General features: G+C 50.9%; 1 protein-coding gene across 3 annotated transcripts; it reads left to right on the forward strand.

Moving 5' to 3' along the window:
- The first annotated feature begins 121 nt into the window (after positions 1-121).
- Positions 122-7,145, forward strand: ZDHHC24 (zDHHC palmitoyltransferase 24). 3 transcript variants are annotated; one of them, XM_079928661.1, is made up of 3 exons: positions 122-510; positions 1,683-2,006; positions 5,568-7,145. In XM_079928661.1, the coding sequence occupies exons 1-3, from the start codon at positions 230-232 to the stop codon at positions 5,839-5,841; spliced, it is 879 nt and encodes a 292-aa protein (XP_079784787.1). In that variant the 5' UTR covers positions 122-229; the 3' UTR covers positions 5,842-7,145. The 3 variants fall into 3 exon arrangements, with proteins under 3 accessions (XP_079784787.1, XP_079784789.1, XP_079784788.1); XM_079928663.1 differs by having other exon boundaries at positions 1,683-1,960; XM_079928662.1 differs by having other exon boundaries at positions 122-470.
- Positions 7,146-12,463: the final 5,318 nt, after the last annotated feature.

Below are 12,463 nucleotides of genomic sequence, written 5' to 3' on the forward strand. Positions count from 1 at the left end.
ACCGCGCTGCCCTACCGGCTCTAGCGCCAACGAGATTCCAAGCATCTCTTTGGCTCGTTCGGCCGTTCAATCACATCTCCGTATCTGCGGGCCCTCCCCGTGAACCTCAACGCTCGCTCACCCACTTCAGAGCTCCTATTGGTCGTAGCAGACATCCGTTTGCCACTCTCCCCGCCCCAATACGGAAGCGGAGGGGTACCCGGGATCCGACCGCTAGTGGGTCCAGGCCATGGGGCAGCCCAGGGCTGTGGGGAGCGCGGAGGCGGCGTCCGCGCGGCTTCCTCTTGTGCTCACCGCGCTGTGGGCCGCGGCCGTGGGCCTGGAGCTGGCCTACGTGCTGGTACTGGGTCCTGGGCCGCCCCCACTGGGACCCTTGGCCCGGACCTTGCAGCTTGCGCTGGCAACCTTTCAGCTGCTCAATCTACTGGGCAACGTGGGGCTCTTCCTGCGCTCGGACCCCAGCATCCGGGGTGTGATGCTGGCCGGCCGTGGTCTGGGCCAGGGCTGGGCGTGAGTGGGGCACGGGATCTGGCGGGGGGAGAAGCGGGAGCTTTGGGCAGGGGGAGGGCCTCAGGACCTGAAGATGTTAGAACCAGTTTACAGTAAGATCCGCTTGAACCAGACGGCAGAAGGAGTATCATTCATCCACTTACAAATATTTGAGTACCTACTACGTGCAAGGTACTATTCCAGGCACTGGAGGTACAATAAAACATATTCCTGATTTCAGGGAGGGGGCAGATGATAAACTTTAGGTGTAATAAATCAGAAAATAATGTAGAATGTTAGAAGGTGTTGGTGGTAAGGAAACAGAAAGAGCAGGATAAAGGAGACTCAAATTGCAGTTTGAAATAGGGTGGTCAAGGTAGGCCTCATTGAGAAGGTGGCATTTGAGCAAAGACTTGGAGGGGGGAGAGTTAGCCACAGTCATCTGGGGGAAGAACGTTCCAGGCAGAGGGAACAGATGATGCAAAGACTCTGAGGCATTTGTTTGCCCAGCATGTTCCAGGAACAGCAAGTGTGGCCAAAGTGGAGTGAGGGGGGAGAAGTCAGAGACATAAAGACCTTGTAAGACCTCGAAGACTTTGCTTTTTACTAGAAGTGAAACGGAGAGCCATTGGAGGGTTTTGAGCAGAGGAGGGACATGACTTAGATTTTATTTACTTGATTTATGTTTTTCTTGGCCGTGCCAGGGATCGAACCTGGGCCCTCGGCAGTGAAAGCGCGGAGTCCTAAGCACTGGACCTCCAGGGAGTTCCCCTGACTTAGATTTTAAAAGGATCAGTCTGGCTGCTGGGGTGAGACTACACCAGTTGGGACAAAGGTGGAGTCAGGGAAGCCAGGCAAGAGGCTGTTGCAATAATCCAGGGGGGAGCTCATGGTGACTTGGACGGAGGTGGTAACAGTGGAGGACAGGAGAAGTTTGCTTCCAGATGTTAGAGACCAGAGAAAGGCCTCAGGACTGGGGCTCTCAGAGCTGGAAGAGCCCTCAGACCTGCTGTGCCAGGAATGGAAAGGCCTGGGAAGTGGTGTTTAGCCTGCATTTACCTGTGAAGAACCTGAAGCTTAGAGAGGGCAGGGGCTGTGCCTGCTTCCCCAGGATGGGCTCAGGGGCTGACCGGGCATGAAATGGGGCACTCAGAGCTGCTGGGGGAACTGACCCTGTGGTTCCTTCCCTGCAGTTACTGCTACCAGTGCCAAAGCCAGGTGCCACCGCGCAGCGGGCATTGCTCTGCCTGCCGCATCTGCATCCTTCGCCGGGACCATCACTGCCGCCTGCTGGGCCGCTGCGTGGGCTTCCACAACTACCGGCCCTTCCTGTGTCTGCTGCTTCACGCCGCAGGCGTCCTGCTGCACGTCTCTGTGCTGCTGGGCCCTGCCCTGTCGGCCCTGCTGCGAGCCCACACACCCCTCCACACCGCCGCCCTCCTCCTGCTGCCCTGGCTCATGCTGCTCACAGGTGGGGGGCCGGGGAGGCCTCCACAGAGAGGCAGAGGCCCATTCTGGTAGGCGATGGGATTTCCGCCTGGTTCTCCAGGCAGCGCCCTGGGGACCTAGTCCCCACGTCAATTACGGGAGGTGAAGGGAGCCTGGTATTCACTTGGGTGTGCGGTCTGGTAAAATACAGGGCCTCGGCATAGGTACAGGGTTCTGGCTGAGAGACTCAAGGGAGGAAAGACTAGTGGGATTTCACCTAGAGGGGGATGGGACGGTGAGAGAGCATTCTAAGTGAGGGGCATTCGGAGCTAGGGGAGCAGTGTGAACAAAGGCTTGGAGGTTGGGCACGGAGTAGTGAAGGCATTTGGTGGGAATTGTGAGAATTAAGGCTAGGGCAGTAAGTGAGGACTGGATGGTGGAGGGCCTTGAATGGAGTTTGAGGAGTTGGTCCTTACTTGACTGGGCAGTGGGGAGCCAGTGAAAGTTACAGGCAGGGGAAGGTCCAGTCTTTGGAAGTGGGGAGGGGATGTTTTGAATCAGGAGACTGATTGAGAGGCTGTGTTCTGGTTGACACTTTCTTCTGACACCACCCAAGGTAGAAACCCCACTGTTGTTTTTTTTTAAACATAATAATTATTATTATATTTTTGAAGATGTTGGGGGTAGGAGTTTATTAATTTATTTATTTTATTTTTGCTGTGTTGGGTCTTTGTTTCTGTGCGAGGGCTTTCTCTAGTTGCGGCGAGCGAGGGCCACTCTTCATCATGGTGTGCGGGCCTTTCACTATCGCGGCCTCTCTTGTTGCGGAGCACAGGCTCCAGACGCGCAGGCTCAGTAGTTGTGGCTCACGGGCCTAGTTGCTCCACGGCATGTGGGATCCTCCCAGACCAGGGCTCGAACCCGTGTCCCCTGCATTAGCAGGCAGATTCTCAACCACTGCACCACCAGGGAAGCCCCCCACTGGTTTTTTATACTTTGTTCTCTAACCCCCAAAATGCTTTGGGCTTGCTTTTCCCTGACTCCTTCCTCCTGACCTGTCCACGGTCCTCTCTGTAACCTTGTCCTGCAATTACTAAACTCCCTGACAACTCTGAATAGTGGCTCTGTCTCATCCTATCCAAGCCCGGCTCTGTCCCCAGGACCCCCTCCCTGCAGCCCAGGGGGCGTCTTGGGAGGCCCAGTGGGGCTGTCAGGGTTTTCCTGTGCCCACACTGGCTTCCTGAGCAGCCCTCCTCTGCCCTCCTCATGACCCCCCTGCCTCCACTGAGACTCAAGCCCTCCAGCTGCTCCTGTCTGCACGCTCCCAACCCCCGGTCATCCACAATCTCCCACTCGCTCCCCGCAGTCACCGAAGACTTGGGCTCCGGCCCCTTGTCTCCCTCTCAGCCCTGGGCCTTGCTGAAGGCATAGGTATCTGAAAGCGTGGGTGAATGGCCCCAGTCGCTCAGCTTCTTGACCTTCTCCTCCCCTCCTCCCTTCCCCTACTCCCACATCCCCACCCCAGCCGTGTCAGAATCCAAAATGTGTCACCTCCCAGAGCACCCCATGTCACCCCTCTCTCTGCCCCCACCGCCTCTCCTATCTATCTCTCATTCTGTGCTCCGCGATGCCCCTCCGGAGCTCCTGGCCCTCACCTTTCTGTCCATCAGCACCTTCCCCCTTCACCACCCCAGGTCCAGCGTAGCGCCCTCATTTCCACCAGCCTTCCGCAGCATCTCGTCTCAAGACTTTTTGCTCCGTCTTCCTTCCGCTGTGCCTTCCTGGCTTCTCTGTGTCTGCCCTTGGCTGCGGAGAGCTGCCAGAGATGCCTGGTACTATGTGGCAGTCGGTGTCACGTCACGTTCATGGCTGCTGACCTCAACAGGCCCTCAGCGGTGCCTGGCTGCCCTGGTTTCTCATAAGCTTCCTCCCCCTAATGGCTGCAGCTCAAATCTTCCCACTTTCCTGTCCTCCAAGCCCCAACCTCTCCTGAAAATACATCACAGAGGAAATTAGTCATCAGATGGCACGTCCAGAATTGGCTGTCCCGTCCTGGAGGCAGAAGCTCACTGCCCCGCCTTCTCCTGGTGCCCGACCCCTCCTCCCTGCTGGGAGCCCTCACACCGTGGGTCGCTTCTCCTCCTGCCACTCCAGGCTCCCTCCACTGGCTTCCTTTGGGTTTTCCCAGCTGGTACAAAGCCTCTCTTCACCCCACGTCCTCCTTTTCCAGCTCATGCCTTCGGGCTCTTCCATCAGCAGCCAAGTCAAAGGACTTGCCTGGGCTATAGGCTGCTTTTCCTTGCCTCCCACCCATTCCTGCCCCTGCTCCAAACTGGCTTCTGCCCCCACCCATCCTCCGAGACTGCCACAGTCCCCAGGCCTCTGTCTCCACAAAACCCAGAGGACCCTTCTGTGTTCTTTTCTTGCTTATGAGACCTTTCAGCCTCATAAAACTGCTGGCCTTCAGCCTCCTTAAAGGGCTCTACGCTTGACGTCCACGATGGCTTATACTTTGGGGTTTCCTCCTTCCTTCCTGGTTTCCCTAGATCTGATCCCTAAGGACCTGGTTTCCGGGCTGAGGTCGAGACGCCCTTCTCATCTCCCTACACACTCTGCCGGGTCTCGGAACCGCCCGGGTACCAACCGCTCACAAATCTGCGTATCCAGCCTGGGCTTCTCTCCTGAGCTTCCAGAACTGTCCACTCACTTGTCTCACAGGCACCTCTCCATCCTGCCTCAGGACCTTCACACAGAATGTGTTCTCCCCTCTTCACTTAGCAAATACCTCCTTAACCTTCAGGCATCACCCAAAATATCCCTGTCAAAATAGATGAAGTTTATTTCCCTGAGCCTCTTGATAAGTTTCCATGTCATCTCCCCACCAGTAGGCTCTCTTTTTTTATTGGAAAAACATTCACGTAACATGAAACTCATAATTTTAACCATTTTCAAGTGCACAGTTCAGCTGCGTTTAGTATATTGGCAGTGTTGTGCAGCCATCACCACCATCTAGTTCCAGACCCTTTTCATCGCCCCCAGTACCCGTTAAGCAGTCACTCCCTATTTCCCCCAGTGCCCCCAGCCCCTGGCAACCACTAATCTTCTGTCTCTATGGATTTGTCTGTTTGGGACATTTCATGTAAACGGCACCATACGATACATAACCTTTTGTGTCTGCCTTCTCTCGCTTGACATCACATTTCATGGCATCTTGTAGTTCATTAGTTCACCTGATACTTACTACCTTCTGTGGGTCAAGATGATGCAAGGTGCTGTACTTTTGCATTGTCACACACATCACAGCTGTAATTAAGTAACTGAGACATGATCTCTTGAATGTCTGTCTGTGAGCTCCCTGAGGTCGGACATGCTACCTGCCATTCATCCTGGTATTCATAGGAGGTGCTCACAAGTTTGTGATGCATGAGTGAAAGTCGCATCTAGGGCAGGGGGCTGTGTCTGCCCGTTTCACTAGTGTGTTCCCATCAGCCGGCATGGGTTGGCCAGGGAGCAACAACTCAGTGTTTGCTGAGTGGAGGAATGCGCCCTGCTTCATGGTGGAGTAGGGGACGGGAGGAGGGCAGAAGCTGGGCTCTGGGACGGCTGGGGCCTGCTGCTTCTCCTTGACCCTCTCTGCTCTCTCCTTGCAGGCAGAGTGTCTCTGGCGCAGTTCGCGCTGGCCTTCGTGACCGACACGTGTGTGGCGGGTGCACTGTTGTGCGGGGCTGGACTGCTCTTCCATGGGATGTTGCTGCTGAGGGGCCAGACCACGTGGGAGTGGGCTCGGGGCCAGCGCTCTTACGACCTGGGCCTCTCCCACAACCTGCAGGCGGCCCTGGGGCCCCGCTGGGTCCTTGTCTGGCTCTGGCCCTTCCTGGCCTCCCCGTTGCCGGGGGACGGCATCACGTTCCAGACCACAGCTGATGTGGGACTCATGGCTTCCTGACTCCAGGAAGAGCCTGAGCTGTACAAGGAGTGGGGAACAGGAGAGGGGACTCAGATAACTCATTTCAGGCCCACCCCCAGCCTCAGAAGGGGCGGCAGGCTGGTACGCTGGTACTTGATGCCTGCTTTCGGCAACTCCAGCCCCGCCCTTAGCCTTGCCCTTGCCCAGCTTGGACTCCTAGTGTCCAGGGCTTGGGCCCTGCAGCTCTGCCTCTATCAGTGGCCCCTGAGTACAGCGAAGGGTCTGGCAGGGGGCTGCTCGGCCTGCCCAGCTGCCCCTTTGCCAGGTTAATAAAGTGCCCACTTGGTTCTTGGACTCCCTCCGTCTCTGTGGGTTTCTGGACCTTCACTGTTTCCAGGGTTGCTGTTTTTGGTTCCTCTGATTGGCAGGCCTGGGAACCACAGAATGCCTGAGGGTGTGAGCAGCCAGGGCTCTGCCTCCTGCGGCCTTGGGGCGGGGGGGTGGCCAGCAGCTTACGGCAGAATGTAGTGTTCCAGGGTATGAGAATCCAGAATTCTTCCCCAGGTTCAGTGCTTTATAGTTAGGAACATTTCACAGCAACAATTTCAGTGAACTTCTCTCCAGCTAACCTGGTGCACTGGGCAGCAATTTTGTGGGTGATAAAGCTCTGAGAGTTGATGTGATAAGATCACGTGGTAGTAAATGGAGGAGTCCAGATTTGAACCCAGACCTTTGTGCTTTCTCCTTCACCCTTGAACAGCCGAAAAAATCAAGGCAGAGAGATCAGGTGGGGCTGTTCAAGCATCTGTGCTGGCTGGGTGGTGCTGAGACTGCTAAGCTCCTCCTCTCTGGACGCTTCAGGAGCTACTTGTTAAACACTTCTATTTAAATATAGTAAATAGACATTTCCAGTTAAATGTGGCAGGTTTAAACATGTGAGTTTGTTTCCTCTTAAAATCTAAAATGATAGTAAAGAAATTAAAAATGATGTAAATTTACAAAGACAAAGAAAATAGGAGGGAGACAGCACTAGACCAAAGAGCCTGACAACATTCTGAAAGATGGAAAGTGGATAGAGGCTCATTTACTCTCTTAGAGAATTAGAAGTTGAAATTAAGCGTTCCCTTCTTGGAGGGGCCAAGAGGCAGCCCGATTGCCCCCAGGAGCCCTGGAGAGGTTCACTGTGGAAGGCAAGGTTTGGGGCTGACAGTAGGGCCGGGACTGATTCAAGGTCTCTATGAGAAGCAGCTAGGTTGCCCCGCCCCCCAGGACCCACCTGACCCCTCGCTACCCCCCTGGGGTGGAGGCGGGGGCTTTTCGAAGAAGCTTTGCATCTCGGGGGGCCCTGGGGAGGGTGGGGGTGAGGGACTGGACCAAAAATGGAGTTAAGTGAAAACCTACAAGTGCTGCTGGGGGAGGGGGGTAGTCCTTCAGTGACATGGCAGGCTTGCCTTCCAAGAACCCGCAGAGAAGCCCACCCTTCTGACAGGCCCCGCCCATGCCCACAAAGGTTTGAGCTGCTAAGACTCCTTTGTTTTTCTAAACAGCATGCTCTATTACTATTTTTTAACTCTGTTAGGAACTTGGTGTACCTATCACTTTGTGCCGTACATAAGCATTGGAAGACTTCTGTTTCCTCTACTGCTTTACCCCTCACCCTCCAGAATATCTTTTCTTGTTGTTTTTTTTTTATAGTGAAAAGATAGGGAAATGTTTATAAAATAGAAACAACACCCTCCCCACCCCCATTTAAGAAATGGATACTATTTCCTTTGAGGTCCCTGCTGTGCCCCTCCCTGGTAGAGGAAACACTGTGCTGTCTTCATCATCCCCTTGCTTTGCCCTGTGATTTTATTAGCTATGTTTGTACTGGTTTTGCATGTTTTTGAATTTTATATAAACGGAGCCACGCCATGTTTATTCTTCTGTGATTCGCTTTTTCCTTCAATATTTCTAAGATTTATCCAAATTAACGTGTGTGGCTGTAGAGCACTCCTTTTCCTTGCTGTATAGTGATCCATTGAATATACCACAATTTATTTTTCTCTCTTGTCCCACCGATCATTTTATCTACCCCTGTGTATGATCTCCTAAGATCTACTTGGCCCTTGCTCTTCCATATAAATTTTAGAATCAGCTTGTCAAGTTCCACCAATAAACCCCCCACCCCCCTTGAAATTGTGACTGGAACCCAACTGAATCTATAGATCAGTTTGGGGAAAATCAACATCCACATGAAATTGAATTTTCCAGTTCGTGAACATGGTGTATCTCTCCATGTAATGTTTTCAATAAAGTTATGTATGTTTTCTCGTAAAGATCATGCCTTTATGGGTTAGATTTATTCTTATGTATTTGGTATCGTGATGCTATCATTCATAGTTTATGAAAATAATTTTATGTCCAGCAAATCTAAAACTTATTTATTTCCTTGAAAATTCTTCTGGGTTTTCTGTATTTATAATCATATCTATGAAAAAATAGTTTTGTTCTTCCTTTTTAATTTTTATATCTCTTATTTTTATTTATTTTTTTTGACTGTGCCACGCGGCTTACAGGATCTCAGTTCCCCGACTAGGGATTGAACCCAGGCCGTGGCAGTGAAAGCCCAGAATCCTAACCACTAGACCACTGGGGAACTATCTCTTATTTTTCTTGCCTCTGTCTGGATGGAAGAAAGCGTGGCTACCCTTGACTTGTTTCTCACAATAGAGGGAATGATTTCAATATTTCACCATAAAATATGTTTGCTGTGTTTTTTTATTTAATAGATGATTTTATTAGGCTGAGAAAGTTCCCTTCTGTTCCAAGTATGTTGAGTTTTGATTCTTTTACTTTCATTCTCTGCCTCTTAAGAATGGCCTGTAGACGGATTGTTTAAATCTTTGTCTTCTAATAACTGAAGTACAGTCCATTCTTTTTGGCCACGCCACACAGCATGTGGGATCTTAGTTCCCTGACCAGGGATCAAACCTGTGCCCCTTGCAGTGGAAGCACAGTCTTAACCATTGAACTGCCAGCCAGGGAAGTCCCAGTATTTAGTCATTTTTATCTATTGTAATTAACGTTCTTGGATATATTTCTACTCCTTTATTTTGTGCTGTTGTCCTATCTTGGCTAGTGTTTTACCCTTTTAAGTTATTTTTTTGCTGGGTGTAGAATTCTAGGCTAATAGTTATTTCCTGTCAATATACTGAAAATTTTATTCTGTCTTCTGGTGTCTCTTGTTGCTGTAAGTCAGCTGTCATCTATTTCATTTTTTTGTTGTTACTGTTCCTTTGAAGATACCTTCTGTCTCCAACTGCTTTTAAGATTTTTTTGTCTTTGGTATTCTACATTTTACTGTGATGTGTCCAAGTGTGGTTTTCTTTGTATTTATCTAAATGGGATTCCTTAGGTTTCTTGATTCTATGAATCGATGTCTTTCATCAGTTCTAGCACAGAGTCTTAGCCACTGGACCACCAGGGAAGTCCCCCGCCTTGTCTCTTAATAGCTCCTATTTTCTCTGTTTCTGGCATTCTGAATAATTTTCACAAATCTATCTTCCAATTAAGTCTTTCATCAACTGCTAAACCAATCTATTGAAGTTTTTTTGGTTTTTGTTTGTTTTTAGTGGTTGTACCAACTCATCGAGTTTTATGTGTCAAATGTTTTATTTTTCATTTCTAGAGGTTCTGTTTGGTTCTTTTTCAAGTTTGCCTGCTCATTTTATATACTCTTGCTTACATTTTAAGTTCTTTTAAAATTATTTATTTGTTTGCTTATTTATTTATTCATTTATTTATTTATGGCTGCATTGGGTCTTTGTTGCTGCCCACGGGCTTTCTCTAGCTGCAGCGAGTGGGGGCTACTCTTCATTGCAGCGTGCGGGCTTCTCATTGCAGTGGCTTCTCTTGTTGCGGAGCACGGGCTCTAGGTGTGCGGGCTTTGGTAGTTGTGGCTCGCGGGTTCTAGAGTGCAGGCTCAGTAGTTGTGACACATGGGCTTAGTTGCTCTGCAGCATGTGGGATCTTCCCGGATCAGGGCTTGAACCCGTGTCCCCTGCATCGGCAGGCAGATTCCTAACCATTATGCCACCAGGGAAGCCCAAGTGTTTTTTTCAAATTATTATTTGGCCATGCCATGAAGCATGTGGGATCTTAGTTCCCTGACCAAAAATGGAAGAATTATGAAAAAAGACATGGGGGTCCAGGAATTAGGGAATCTAGCCCAGAACATGGCAAACAGAACTCCCAGGAGAAGTGCTCGCTGCAGTTCTAGAGAGCCAACAGCATTCACTTAGGCGGAGGATGAACAGAAGTGTACAGAAAAAAGAGGAACCGTCGGACTGGGAGGAGGAAGAATTAGCAATCGGTATAATATGGAAAACTAAGCAAATGAAAAAAACAGGGCAATTATTAACTCCATGAAAAATAAGTACACAAAAAAGGTAATTTAATTATAGCCCAATTCTTGGCTCTGTAATAAGTAGATAACTTTCACACAGTAATCCAAACAGTATGAATTTACCTAAAAACTGGGGAGAAAAGGAGAGGGCAGGGTGCTCCCACAAGAGAGCTATAAGCCTCATCTATTACGATAGGGAGCCAAGAAATAATGTCTAAGCATAAACATATTTAAAGAATAGCTAAGAGAACTGTAGCATGGGGGCAGTACTGGGGAATGGGGAGAGGCTTGCAGGATCTTAGTTCCCGGACCAGGGATTGAACACGGGCCGCTGCAGTGAAAGCGCGAGTCCTAACTGCTAGACCACCAGGAAATTCCTGAGAGGCTGTTTTCTTGTTATAAACTGGCTAATTCCATAGTACCAAGTAGGTACATGTTTTTAGATACTTAAAAAAAAAAAAAGGCAGCACCACTCTCCTCATCCTTAATGTACAGTTTCTTGGAGCTCTAACTGGTGAGGGCATGGGGTATCATGCACAGTTTCTTGCTTTGTATTGCTTTATTTACACTGTCCAGACCAGTACAACTCACATATTTTTTAATAATAGGTACATTGTATTATATCATATAAATTCACGTTAGGTTGGGCTTAGGAATAGTTTCTCCGCTTTCATCATCATGAATAACTATGAGTTGAACCCAGATCAGACTTCTTTGTTCCGAGTTCACACAGTTCATCACTTCACTGGGGTGAAAGGGATTGTGAGGTCATCTGGCCCAGCCCCAGTGACACAGCTCCAGTGACAAGGGGCCCAATACCTGCTAGGGCAGGCCCTTCTGTCTCTGATAAGCTCTCTCAGAAGACTCTTCAGGTTAAGCTGAAATCTCTCTGACAGCGACACTCGCTCTACCTGTCTTTCCATTTCCAGACGAAACGTCCTGCTTATTCCAACTGTGCCTCAGTCAGCTCGATCTAGAAAGTCTAGACCACCCTGATCCAATTGGTTTGTTTGCGAGTGGCTGGACTCTGCAGAGAGGAGGGGGATGGGGCTCTTTCTCTGGTCCAGTCCCCTTGCTTCTCTTAACCTGGCCCCAGAATGCATTCCCTGGGGAGGACAGGGGGTGACTGTGGGCTGTCCCTCACTGTCTCCGGCACAGAGGCTGTTGCCCGGCAGAATCAATCAGCTTGGGGCCCTTGGTCTCAAGAGCAAAAGCTCTGCACTTACTCCTGCACCTACTTTCTGGAGTTGACTCCTTGTTTCCTCTAGAGGGGCTGCCAACTCTAGGATGTTAGAGCTGAATCTGGTCAAACTGCCTCATTTTACGCTTGGGGGAACTGAAGCACACAGGGATTTGGGTACTTCCCACAAGCCTGAGCTGTCTGCCACATGCTAGCCTGTACCTGGTCAGACAGAAGATATAGGTCCTTCCTCAGGCAGTAGGGTTCCTGGCTCACAAATGGCTCAGGGCGGCCCTGGTAGCGCTAACTCAAAAGAAGGCTGTGAGGCGGGCCAGGCAGACTAGCCAGGGGGCTCCAGGAAGCACCAAGGGCCCAGACTGTGGGTCTCTGACGCTTAAGGTCTAAACATGTACCTTCATTCAGTCTTCAACCTGACTCAACACCTATGGTCCATGCCTTTCCAGTGAATCTCACACTGTGGCCACTGCCCAGTGAACCTGCCACTCACCTGACCGATCTGGGCTCCGGGGCACAGAAGAGCATCTTGACTGGCAGTTCTAGGCTTCTGCCTCCCAAAGCCCCTCCCCAGGACCCCAGAGACGCCCCTCCTGTGTGCCGCGGCCCCACCTCTGCTCTGTCTCTCTGAGCCTTCCTCTCCTGGGATGCTTTCTGGGCACGAGCATCCAAGTCAGGAGCAGCAGCTGTGTGGTCTTCAGAAGCCTGGTGGGGGCTGGGGCCACTAGCTCCTGCACGGCGCTCTCTGCCCCCCGCAGCAGCTTCTCCCTTGGTGATCTTCATGGAGCATCACAGGCCTGAGACCTTGGCTGAGCCCAAGACTTCCGGTGGGAAGGCAGCTATTCCCGGGGCCCCCTGCTGAGCTCACGAGGGGAGATCAGAGGATGTGTTTTGTCTGCAAGCTGAGCTGGGAGGAGCCAAGCCTCTGGAACCCCAGGGAGCAACAGGGGGCTCAGTCTCACCCAAGAAGAGCCTCTGATTGTCTCAGGCAAGGCCCCAGCCAATTCTGCAGCAGCAGCAGAGTGACATGCCTAAGGGAAGCGGCAGACAAGGAGGC

This window comes from Stenella coeruleoalba (genome assembly GCF_951394435.1).
Source record: "Stenella coeruleoalba genome assembly, chromosome: 8".
Lineage (NCBI taxonomy): Eukaryota > Metazoa > Chordata > Mammalia > Artiodactyla > Delphinidae > Stenella > Stenella coeruleoalba.